General features: G+C 35.5%; 1 protein-coding gene across 1 annotated transcript in view; it reads left to right on the plus strand.

Moving 5' to 3' along the window:
* The window catches only part of DCC (DCC netrin 1 receptor), a gene marked incomplete at both ends in the record, with an annotated part of 1,034,810 nt that overhangs the window by 864,922 nt on the left and 156,069 nt on the right, over positions 1-13,819 (plus strand). Inside the window, one exon of the mRNA XM_084252763.1 lies at positions 2,628-2,738. Within this exon, the coding sequence (XP_084108889.1) occupies positions 2,628-2,738 (111 nt within the window). The remainder of the gene's footprint in view (positions 1-2,627; positions 2,739-13,819) is intronic.

Here is a 13,819-nt window from a genome sequence, read left to right on the forward strand (position 1 = left end):
CTGAATGAATGATACTGACAGATCATGAACTCACAATATCTAAATAAAAATTTGGCAAAATTAAGGAGGAATTTTCGTATCTGTTTTATAGTAAGAAGTGTTAAGTAACTGCTATTAAAGTTGATGGATTCTACACACAAAAAGTCACTTGATTGAAAGATGAATAGAACATCCAAAAAGGTGTCCATTTATTTGTCAAAATATTGCATGTAATACTATTGTGTGTCAGTCAGGGTTTAAACAGAAAAACAGAACTAGCAGAGATACATGCAAAGATTAATTGCAAGGAATTGACTTACTTGATTGTCAGTGACTGCAATGGCAATTCCAAAATCCACAGAACAGGCCATCAGGAAAAGAAGACTAGAACTATCCAGTTAAGTTGCTTTCCACAAGTGTCTTCTTCAGGGAAGACTCAGCTCTGCTTTTGTATCATTTCACCTGATTATATGTGGCCCATCCATATTATCTAGAATAATATCTCTACTTGAAATTAAATATGGACTTTAGTCACAATTACAAAATGCCTTCACAGCACAGCTATATTAGTGTTTGATTGAGTAACTTGGGACAAAGTTGACCATCAGAGAGGGCATTTCAATCAGTTGTTGGAGATACTATTGAAAAAATTATCCATCCTTATCAAGAAAAATGAAGTTATGTTTCTACTTAATGCAAGGGTATATTCTTGATGAACTGGAACTATTTCATTTAAAACCACTATGAAAGCCATGAGCTGCAATGAGTATTTAAGTATTTCTTTCCGTGGTTCTCTCCCTATTGGTTTCTTTCTTTATTTTTTTTAATTTCCTGGAAGAGCTCTATAATCCTGATTACAATTTTATTCAATAATCAACAGTGCCTATGAAATTTCATCTTATCCAAAATGAACACAAGCCTACTTGAGGTATGACAAAAGGTCCTGTATTCAAACGTGTCCATTCACTGCCTTGCTGATGTTGGATATTGTATTTTAACTTGATATTTCCTCTGTGTTAAGCACTACTTTAGTGGATCTTTCAAGAGTTGTTTTGTGAGTGTTCCTTTGTATGTGTGAGAAACTACTGTGGGATGTATGGGATATGTGGATATCATAAAAATAACAATAAATCAAAAATAGCAATAGCAATGACATCATTCTCGTTCTGTCTTCAAATAGCTTTCAGTCTATTTTATAAAATTGGAAGCTTCCTAAGAACACAGCATTTTGTGTTATGGATACCATTGTGTGGATGAGTTTATCAAATTATCTTTCTAATAATACCATCTATTAAAGATAATTGCTCTTTGATATTAACAAATCCATTTTAGCCATCACTTAAAACATTATTTCCTTTCAGTGATAAGTTATGATTAATAGCCCCAATATTTGCCATTTTCCTATGCAAATATCTACAGTTACATAACCTTGTACATGATAGAAGCATCATTTCTCCAATTGTTTATTTTCTTTTTTTTTTAAAGATTTATTTATTTATTCATACAAACACTGGGTATAGTCAGAAGCACGGGAGGGTGAGAGAATTTACCAGAGCCAGAGTGGGGAGCAGAGCAGGCAGAAGGACTGAAGTACACTGCTGAGGGGAGCAGTGGGCGGCAGGAGAGGTCTGTGCGCCATGCGGGACCCTCCTCCGGTGGCCAGGGAGCAACAGGGGATCGAACCGGTGCCGTGGAGGCTGCGGGCAGCTTCACAACCCAGCACTCAACCGCTGTGCCACCGGGGATGCCCTGTTTATTTTCTTAATGAATTTTCCTTGGCACCAAATATTTGTCCATTTCAGATTAATAGAAAAAAGGATATTTTTTACTCTTACTGGGTTGTTCAGCTCAACTCCTTCAGGTTTTAAGAGCTTGTCCATTTAAGCTGCATTCTCAATAACTCAAAAAATTCATATAGTCTTTTGGCAAGTGTCATTTGCTTCCAATAATTTGTAGTGTTAATGAGCTACCTTGAGATTTAGCTAAAAGGGAAGATATTTACATAATAATTTGTGCATATTGCAATGGTACTCCATAGGGCTTCTCTGGTTTACCAGTATTCTAAAGTAAGCTCTATAGTCATAACTGTACACAATATTATATGTCCTGGTTACCACAGAAGTATACCTTCTTCATGCCCTAGTGTTAAAACAATGCAAAAGAAAGTATGTTTTCTGTTGGCTTCAAGAGGCAAAGATCCTCATATTTGCTGCTGAAGTGCAGTGACTTTGGATTCTTCTTTCTTGGTCCAAAGAAAGCATAATCACTGACCTTGAGTGAATGATGGAGACATAAATTTTTAGATTGACTGTTCTTGATTTATAGGCAAGCCTCTTCTGGACTGTGAGGAAAAATCATCCTTACTATTTTTGATTATTTTCTTGTTCCTATTTTATATTCTGCATTTGCCATGAGGCTATTTTCAGGGCTGTATTTTTATAAATTGGAAAAATGCATGAGAATATATGAAATAATTTTAATTGTTCCTGTACTATGTCTTCCCTTTTGGCCAAAGTAACAATAATTATCACATCAATGACAGTGTAAAGCATCCCTACTATTCTTATTTTTTTTCTAAAACCTTTGAAACCCAGTTGGGCATATAAGTTATTAAGTAACATTTTTTCCTTTGGAAAATTCTTTCACAGGACTGGAGAAAGGAAGTCAGTACAGTTTTCAAGTGTCAGCCATGACGGTCAACGGCACTGGACCACCTTCCAACTGGTACACAGCAGAGACCCCGGAGAATGATCTAGATGGTAAGATCTTTCCCCAGTGCCATCACAGTGAATTTTACCTTCTTTATTATTGCAACTTCAAAGGGTCTCTTAAAAAACTTGATCCACTCAAAAATTAAGTGTATGTTTCCTCCTGTATTTCCAGACACAAAAACAAAACAAACGAAACCCTGATTAAATGCCATAGGAATATAAAATTATGTATTAATGGTGACTCATAACAATTTCTTTCTAGGATATTTGATTTTTTTTTCCTTTATCTTAAGTAATTGACCTTTAACATTTTTTTCATAGAAATTTCTCTGATTTCTATAGAATTACTTTATAGAAGAATGGAAGTACTTTATGTAGCTTCTCTTGCCCTTTCATGATGCTTCTGCAAGACAGAAATATGTTTAACGTGCTTGTGATATAGTCATTAATATTTGACATTTCATTTTTATATTGATATAAAGGACAGTCTTCCTTATTTGCTTAAATGACATTTGTCTTCAGACATCTGTGGATGGGATACTGAGATTAATATAAAGATCACATGTCAATAAATATAAGCAAAATCTTCAAAATTACCAGATGGAAAATAGTTCTTGAAATAAAAACATTACAACTAAGTAAGAAAATAAATTCTGGAAAAATGGCTAATAAGAGTAAAAAAAAAAAAAGGGTCTAAATAATAAAACAGAGATACACCCTATAGAAGTAGAGTTACAAATGACAGTGGTAGATATTCATGAAACTAAGAGATACATGAAAAAGAAAACATTATGATCAGTAAACTTAAATTTAAGTGATCAAACTAGTATCAGAAAAAGCGTAGAGAGGAGTAAAATATGTATTGAAAGTGTGATGACAGAAGATGATTGTCACTTTAAGTTAAAAATTTGGTATCCCTTCCCGCCTCCTTATTTTATTCTCGAAACATTTTATCTTGCATTGCCGTTTCTCAAATCTTCCCTTCCTCTTCTTCGTGGAATCCCTTCTTGTTTCCCTCCTCTTCAATCTTCCCTTTCTTTTCTTCCTAAATAATTTATGGCCTCTCGTGATTTTATTATTGTCACACATTTGTCAGTAGAAAACTCATAAATGCTTTTTCCATCATAATGATAATCACTGCCATGTGACAAAATATTAATTCTAAGAATACTGATAGAAAACTCACTATGCTTCAGGCGCTGTGCTTAACTCGGAGAGTATAAAAATAAGAAAGACATGATCTTTTCTTTGTGGAGCTAAGAGTATAATACAGGAAGACAAATGTTCTGCCATTTTATATTTCAAACCTGGCTGAATAGTGGTAATATTCTGTGGTTCAACATAGGATGAATGGAGAGAGAGATGGATGATATATACAGACAGACAGACAGACATAAGCAGAGATTTACAGAAGACATAAAGGAGGAATAGGAATTAGCTATGTGAAAGCATACATTAGAAACTGAATGAGGAGAAGAGAGGAGGCAAGGTACATGCAGGTTTGAAGTCAAGATAGACCATGATGTTGTGAGAGACCTAAACATAAAGACCACCAAGGCTGAAAAGAAGCGATGGTATGTGGTGAGGCTTGTAAGATAGGCAGGTTCTAAATCTGGCAAGACCAAATAAGATTTTAAACTTTTTCCTTTTTTCTTTTTTTTTTTTTTTAAAGATTTATTTATTTATTTATATAAGCACTGGGTACAGTCAGAAGCGCGGGAGGGTGAGAGAATTCACCAGAGTCAGAGCAGGGAGCAGAACAGGCAGACTGATGAAGTACACTGCTGAGGGGAGCAGCGGGCGGCAGGAGAGGTCTGCGCGCCATGTGGGACCCCCGCCCAGGGGCCGGGGATTGAACCGGCATTGCAGAGGCTGCGGGCAGCTTCGCAACCCAACGCTCAACCGCTGCGCCACTGGGGAGACCCTAAACTTTTTCTTAAGACTGTCGTTAAAGTAATAACTGGCTTTATCCTAAGCAAGTTGTTTAAAGGATTTTTAAAATTAGTGACAGTTATATTTGCATTTGAAGAGATTGTTCTGATTTAAAGCAGAAAAAATTCTTAGATATAAAGATGGGCCAATACAGTTGGTACAAGCCTGGAGGGAATACTGGACTTTACAGAACAGTAACTAGAAGCTTAGAAGATGTTATTTACCTTGCCTTTGGTTAAATAAATAAAGAAGTTGTAGATTTATACAAAATTGTGCTTTGCAAAATGTACACCCTTCACTAATAGGTTAGGGAATATTAATTCATCTGTTCATTTGTTCAACATGTGTTCTTGTAGGCTAGACATTATTTTAGGTACTAGAGGTAATGAATGAGGTCTCCTCAAGAAGCATGCATTTATTGAGATAGAAATGGACCATGATAAATGCTCTGAAGAAAAAGCATAGAAGGAAAGTGAATGACTAGGGAGCACTGCTTTAATTAGGGGACTGAGAAGATTCCACAGGCCTTGGAGAAATGAGGGAAGCAGGCCTGCGAATAGGTCATACAAAAGCCTGCCAATGTAAGCAATGGCAGTAACAGACATCTGAGCTTGAAACCCAGTTCTTGGTTCAAGTATGAAGGAGGCCAGTATCATTGGAGGTAAAGTCCTAAAGATGTGATCTCTCTTTAGAATGAAAGGATGGTTAGAATAAGCTAAACAAATATTTTACCTTTTCTTTGACTTGAAAAATAACTTTTAACTTTTAAATTTGATGTACTCATGTTTGATCTCCACATCTGCCTTTATAGAGGATAGCTAAGTAGGCTTGCTTTTGAAGAACAATAACTTAAGAAAAGCAAATTTAACCAATTTAATAAAGTCAGTATTCTAGTAATCATGAGCTGAAACTCAAGTCCAGATTTAGTAAGTTAATATACAGTACAGGTTATAGGAGCAAAGTCTCCCCCAGCCTCTAGAACTGAAACCAGTCACAGTAAAAGACAGTGAATCCAGGCCAAAGATTCTAAGAAATGAGGTCATATCATTTACCCAAACTTAAGGGGCTATATCTCTTACTGGAAAAGTGAAAATAAATGAAGCAGAGGAGCAGAAGGTCCTATAAAACACCCAAGATGAATGAGGCTCTCCATTTGACTTATGTACTCTTTCTCCTCACTCTGAGTCACAATCTAAGTGGAATCAAATGTTTAATCACAGCTCCTTGAATGGCACAAAGCTTCCATTTTTAATTGCATGCTTTCTGTAGCCATGAGATCAAAAAATAATCAGATTCCTACATCTGTTTTCATCAAGAGTTTCTATGCTATGCTGTGCTATGAGCAGAGTCTTAGTAAATGCTGCTTAATGGGATTTATTTGAATTGTTTTATGCTCTTGGCTCAATCATGTCCCTCCTCTATATCTTTTTTCTTATTCGAGTAGTGATACAGTTATTATAAAATACAATAGGCAACGATAGTGTGCTTGGTCATGGGAAGTAATGATGTGAAAGAGATGGGAACGGCTCTGTTGATTGAGGAGGCAAAACAAAAAACGGTGCCTTGACCGAAAAGACTTCATGAAAACAAATAGTGCTTGAACCCAAAATCTCATGGAAAGTTATTTGAAAACCAAGATGACAGGGCGGAGTGCATGGGACAGCATAATAGATATTCTTCAAAAAGAACACTTTTAGGAAAATTGTTTCTGCCACCCTCATTTCAAACGCCCCCTGACTCATTCAGGTGTTACTCCTGTACCATAAGTCAAGTATTTTAACACATTCAGATATTGCTGCTTTTCTGCTTCCCCATTTACATTGTAATTGCTTAGACAATACTTGTCCTTCACCATAATGAGTGCATGAGCAACTTGAAAGAAAGGTAAACAAAAATTATATAAATAAAAGCTAGTGGAATTGATACTTTTACACATAATGCTGTTAGAGTTTGTGGGATTGTTCACCTTTAATCATAATGGAAAGTAGTAGCCATTTCAGGGCATTTAACTATATGAGCGGGATACAGATCGACTTCCCTTACTCTGAGAAGCAGTGCTTTACTTGCTGTCAGAAATTAATAGGACCAGGCATTTTTGCTTCCATGTTCTCAGTTTATTGACCCACTTTCACTTAGACACTCCCCTAAAGTGACTTCAGTTCCTCTTCCTTCCGTCTGTTTGTCTTCTCTTGACGGCATCCCTCAAGCATTAAAAAATGTAACCCTTGTAAGATTTAATATTTGGACAATTAGACAAGCTCATATGTGGCGATTAGTAACATCAAAAGAATATTTTGCCTGATGTGTGCAGAGTGTTCATATATTCATAGTGTGTGTGCGCGTGTGTATGTATCTGTATTTAAGCTAAGGAGATTTGCTTTAAATATTCATCTCATTTTAACTTATTCATGTAAATGTTTAAATCATAAAATAAGATATAAATGACTTCTTCTGAAGCTTTCTTGGCTAATGTTGGAAAGCTTTGAGTCCTAAATACTCCAAAATCAGAATTTCCATACAGAATTGCTTTGATTTCCATTAAATTATGGATAAGGAGGAAGCAATCATTTTGAAAACCATGTCAAATGGGAGGCATTCTTTGCTGTAGTCTAAGACATCTTTAATGAAAGGGAACTGAGGTGTTTGCCCACCCTAGGTGAACCCAGTACCTAACTTACCCCCTTGCCTTCAAGTCTTCTGTTGCACCTCAAGGGTGCAGGTCACTGCACAGAGGCTATGCAGACAGCTGAAAGCAACTTACTCTCCTGTGACTTTTGTAGCTTGCCTTGACTTCTCTGCTTGGCTTAAGTCCTGTGTTGATCAACAGTAACTTGGAAGAATACTACAATTCCTTCTGGATTGCCCTTTTAATTAGGATGTTTTGTTAAAGTAATTATAGAGCCAAACCTCACTGTTTGCTCAGGGTTCCCTGAAAGCTTGTTTGCTATTACAAACAGCTGGGAAGTGTTAAAATATTTATTTTGCAACTCAAAATTTCAGCTTAAAAAAAAAAAAAACAAGATCATTAGAATTCCCTAAAGTTCTTATGTAAATGTCTTGCATAAAGATATGAGTGAATTTGTAATGAAGCTCAGCAAGGTATCCTCCAAGAAATTGTGCTTGGGGATTTGTTTGGGCTGCTTTTTATTTTATTTTATTTTTAAAGGGAACAGGTAGAAACTGCTATACACAGTCAATAATGATATAATTTAAAATTAAAACTCTCACCTAAAAATGGAAGAGCTTGGCTAGCAAAAACCAGCAATGCAGAGATTCTTGAAAATGCAACAGTGGTGTAGCAAAAACTGAAGCTAGGAGCAGACTAATTTCCTGCTCCCAAGAAATAGATAATTAGTCCTATTAGCCTGATCAGGTAATGGTAAAATGGGATTACTGCAAATTCATATCATTTGAGAAGTGAACCACAAAGAAAGTCCTGTGTTTTGGAAACTGCACTATATGTTGTAACATGGCTTTGAGAAGAAATACATTAAATCTTATTTTCTACATAATGGTGAAATCTAAGATGATAAGGACACGCAGCAAGAGGAACATTGCATATTGAAATTGTATTCATTCAAACAGTAGAGTTGAAATGTGGACTATTTCTTGGCAAGAGAAAGAGAAATAACAAAAATAAGATTTTGATTAGTTGAAAGAAGTTGAAGAAAGGAAAAAAAGAGGAAGTTGAAAAGAGAAAGGGGGAGGAAAGGTAAGGAGGAAGGAGCTAGAGGGAAGTATCTAATGGCCAGAAACGTGTAGACAAGAAGGGTCACTACATAATGATCAAAAACTTCAGTTGTATAATTATGTTAAATCATTATACTAATGTTATTTTAGACATACAGCTTGTTACATCCATTGCATACATTGTGCTATTTAAGCTCATATCGACAGATCTTTACTGACATATTTACAAACCCACCATAACATATGATTAGATTTTGTACATTACAGAAGCAGTAAATGGGTACTGTTGTAGGTAGAAATTATAGACAACAAAACCACACGGGTCTTATCACGCAAAGATGATCAGATGATGACTATGAACACCCTAATTTTCTTTAATTTCTGTCTTTATATGTACACAAAACATACATATATGCACAAGTTATATATATATATATAAAATGGAGACATTTCTATATATAACTGAAATGAGAACATATATACAGCACTTCAAACTTTTTTCCAGTTTCCTTTTCATTTTTTCAGATGATTTGTCTAATATCCTGATTATTCAACTTTCGTTGATGGACTCCCACATTTTTCTTCATAGATCAATCACACAAACTGGAAATTCCATCTAGGACCACATAAATAAATGCATTCAGTTGTTACATTCATTTAACCTCCCAGTCTATATTAATTCTCTTTTCCTACTTTGATGTGTTGAAAAGATTGACCTTTTTGTACTCTAATTTTAACAGCCTTAATATTTGTTTAGAATTTCTAGGTATTTTTTTTCATATCATTTAACTAGTTCCTCTTTTTCCTGCATTTTGTGACCTGGAAATAATAAAGACCACTGTGATGTTCACAGGCTTTTTAAAGCATCTCTCTTAAAAACCAGTGGCATGCCATTAAAGTGCATCCAAGTAATTGGTGAGAGATACCAATTTGAGGGTAAGGTGTTGCGTTTATAGCAGTGAGCTCATAAATATGGTCCTCCAGTGATTTAACTTGATATTAGTATTTTATGCACAGAAGGGGGTAGGTGGAATGTCATGAAAAAGGATTTCTTTCACCCGAGCTTTCAATTGGAGCCATTCATGATATTCTGTATTGCTAATTGACAAATAGACTTTCGGAATGAGATGAGCCAGTGATGCAGCAGCCAATCCATCATGAAATTGAAGAGTCTGTCCCCTTATTCAAGTGGAATTCATCTTACACGTAAGGAATGTTGCAGGCAAAGCCAAGACTCATTTTTGAAAGCAATTTAGGATCTGATTCAATTTTGGGGCAAGTGATTGTTCAGAATCTCAGAGGATGGTATAAAATATTTAGAATTGAATTCGTTTTCAAAGAATTTTCAAGTCTTTGGCTATAGCAAATTTTTAAATAAGCTCATGAAATACTTGATCTCCTTATGATTTGCTTGACTTTTTCTAAGTATTAATGAAATGGATAAATTATGAGTTCTTAAGTCTTAATGACAGTGTTTGAATTCTTCTCCACTCACTGTGTAATCTTGGGGCAAATTACTGAACTTTCCTAACACCTGATTTTTCTCACTATAAATAAGGTATGGCAATAGTATCCACCTCAGCAGATCTTTGTGAGACTTAACTATGATAATGGCAATAAAATGCACCCAGTATGTTTTAGGTATATAGTAAACACTCAACAAATGTTGTTTTGCATGGTTTTGATAAATCAAATCTCAAACTTTGACAATAATATGAAATGTCAATACCATTGGACTTATTGTCAAGCTACTTCTTGTTCATGATGATAAACCCTTACTAAGAAAATAAACATATGCCCTCCTGACATAAAAGGATGACTACATTCAGTACATTTAAAAGCCCACCATCTAATTCTGATATGTCAAAGGATTGTCGTCATGTAATTATGTCAGTAGATGCAAGAAGGCATTTCTTTAAATAAACATTATTTTATTATGCTAATAGGGGAATATAAGGAAGCTCTAAAATATTGTTTTGTAAGAAAGTAAGAGCAAACATTATGCTAAGTCATAAAATACTAAACACATTGTCCTTAAGAATCAAATAAACCAGAGGAGTTTCCCACTACAATATCTGTTATTCAGCAGGGTTTTAGAGGTTTGGTATCCCCACCAAAAGCATTGTTTTACAGAAGGAATGCAATATTGTTTTTACATACATGTTGTGATTTGTGTATTTGAAAAATTCCAAGAAATTTTATTAAAAACCTACTAGAACTATGAAGAAAATGTAATTGTGTGTATGCAAAAATAACTTTTTCATATTTTTGCAATAATTAAACATTAAAAATATAAGAAATGCATTCACATATTCAACCTAAGGAACAATATCTAGGATTAAATTTAATAGACTGTAAAGAACTGAACAAATTAACATTTCATTAAAATATATGAAATAACTCAAATATATAAAATGTATCTGTTCCAGGATGCAAAACCTTGCTATCATATAAATGTTAGTTCTTTACAAATTAAAGGTCAATTTAAAACAATTCCAGTCAGAAAAAAACTTCATCACAGAAGGATAAATGTAAAAAAATTCCAAGAATTTTTAGAAAGTAGAATAAACATTAACATTTACTATAAAGCCTGATTTGAAATCAATATAGTACTGCCTGGTATAGAAATTGAAACGTAGATCAACATAACAGAATGCAGAGTACAGAGAAATTCTTTGGTGTATTGAGAAATAAAGTAAAATAATGCCGGCACCCAGGCCCCATCAGATTAAGGTTACCTTTTGAATGACCAAAAATCTGCAGATTATTCAGTATTGAGGAGCTGATAAAATGCATTATGACACAGACAATTCTAGTGAGGTTTTATGATATTTGAAGTTGGGGCCCCTGAAATCTAAACTGAGAGGTCACTCTCCCAGATCTGATTCCCTAGCTGCTTTTAAAAATGCCTCATGGAGAGTTTCACCTCTGTCAAACTTAGATTTTCTCACTATTACAAGTTTGTCAATAAAATTGGACCTCATATTGTTTTATTCCTGTGTTCAGTGTAATATACCCACATCTTCCCTAGACAGGAATATGACTTTCTGGTGCTTTGTGACATGAACACAGCGCTAGAAGTCATGTTTCTCCATTGCACCAGGTAGGGACTTGGTTTTGCCCTATCTTTCACCTTATTGGAAATCTGGAGCTGGGATTCTGTGGTTTCTGCAACCAATAAAGAACCGTAGAAGAAAAGAATCGATTTTTTGTTAAGCTTGGGGCAAAGCATGAAGCCACTCTCCCCTAAGAAATATTTTACTGTCCCCCTTCTTTTTTTCTCACTGAGTTACCATCGGTGTGAACCATGACCAGTGTGTATAGGTTCAAAGACTCTGGGATGCAGGGTCTATCAACTGTCTCTTCAGGAAGACATCAGGTTACTTGTTGGGGCTGAGTGTATCGAAGACCACAATACCCGAGGGTCCTTGGTGTCTTTCAAGTAAAGAGTTTCATGAAGTAGCAAAATAAAATCAGTGATGAAATTTGTTAGGAAATGAAAGGACAGCACATCAGCACATGCAAGCAGTGGGGTGCAGAAAGCGGGAGTGCCAGACAGTGAGGCAGGAGGGCTTTTAAGGATGTTTCTGTCCAGGTGGGGTGGGGCCTCTTTTCATTATGCACTCCTGGCTCCTGTCACTCCTCCAGATTTCAGGACTAATTGGAACTAACCCTCCCTCCCTCTATTTGAGTTGGTGGGGGTGGGGGGGTACTAGTTAAAAGGATTCTTGTGGACCTGCCAGACCTTATCTGTTCATTGAAACCAGCAATAGTCCCAGGGGACTGTGGGATGGCAGAAGTGCAGCACGCTCTTCGGGGGAGCATGTGTGAATCCCTATCAGGTGGACAACTCCTTTCCAGTACTCTATCTTGAACAGGAGGACACAGAACACCCCCTCACCACCACTCCAGAACTGCCAGTTAAAGGGACACTGACCTAGTAGATGCATTTTCAGAATTAGATTTCACTGTTTTGGTATTAAAGGGTTGAGTTTGTCAAAACCCCCTTTTTAGAGTACCGCTCACTTGGAATTTCTACATCCTTTCTTTTTTATAGTTCTACCTTTTCCCCCTTTTTCCCCTTAAAATATTGAGATATAATTAACAAACTATTGCTATATCATATAAATTTAAGATATGCAAGGTATACAACATGATTACCATGATAAGGTTAACACATCCGTCACCTCGACCTATTAACTCTATTTGTGTATGTGTGGTGAGCATGTTCAAGATCTACTTCTCAGCAGTTTTCCAAATATAAAACTCAGTGCTGTTCATTGCTGTCCCACGCTGTTCCTCACATCCTCAGGACTGACTCATAACTGGGACGTTGTGCTTTTGATCACATTTTTCACTGTTCCTTACTCCCCAGTCTCTGTTTCTGTCTGTAACTATCTTCAATTTCAGGAGCATAAATAGAGTAAAATGTATGCTAAAGACACCCAAGTAGCTAAAAATAAAGTAAAACAATGGAGTACTATGATTCATTGTCATAAAGCAATTAAAATGAAAGGAAAACCTATCTTAAAGGTAAAAACTTACCTTAAAGGTAAAATGTCATATTTGTAAATCTTTATAAGTAAATTTGAGATAAATAATGTAGAATTTATAGAACAGCTTGAGCACAAACTATCTGAAATGTTAAAATATAAAATATACTTTAAATGTTGATATGATTCTTTTTCCTGATATGTCTGTATAAAGTTTATCCCTTATTATGAGGAGCAATAACAAAAAGTTAATGCTGAAAATAACATTAAGAGCACATATTCACAGAGAAATGAAATTTTAAAATTTGTTATTTGAATTAATACTGAGGGAAGGCAGAAGAGATGCCTACAAAGGGGAAAACTTTGAGAGATTTTCAAGGCCATGACGCTTCCTAAACCATAACAGGAGTGGTGAACACGTGGTTCTATGTGCTTGTCAAAACCCATCGAAATCTACATGTCTGTGTGAATTTTGCTGCATGTATTTTTTTAAGTTAATACTGAGATAATGGTAGAATTGTAAAAAAAATAATGCAAGGTGGATTTCAGTGGTGAATAGAACAACTTCAGTAAACAAGCAAATAACTTCGAGTTTATAGCATTCAGTAGATTAAGTAAGATGATGTCCGTTGGGAAGTATACACACTTCCAAGAGAAAGTAACACATTAATATGTATCAGACCTGTCTAGAAAGAGAGAATGGGTCTTGCAATCGCCTTATGTAATTCTTTGTAAAGAAGTATAGTCTATTAAGGACTGGAACAAAAGTCTAACAAAATGACCCATAAAATGCAGCACACTGAATAGAGAATAGCTATGGGAGTATTTGTTAGAAGTAGCAATTGCCTGGCAATACTTGGCAATACCACCCACAGCAGGCCTAATACACAGCCATACTTTCATTAACTGGAGCCAGCAGAGACCTAGCCTGCTGGCCACGGATAGTACTGTGTTTTCATCTTGTTTTTTTTCATTGCTGCCCCATTTTTTTCTTAAAATTCATATCTATAGACT

This window comes from Talpa europaea, assembly GCF_964194135.1.
Source record: "Talpa europaea genome assembly, chromosome: 13".
Lineage (NCBI taxonomy): Eukaryota > Metazoa > Chordata > Mammalia > Eulipotyphla > Talpidae > Talpa > Talpa europaea.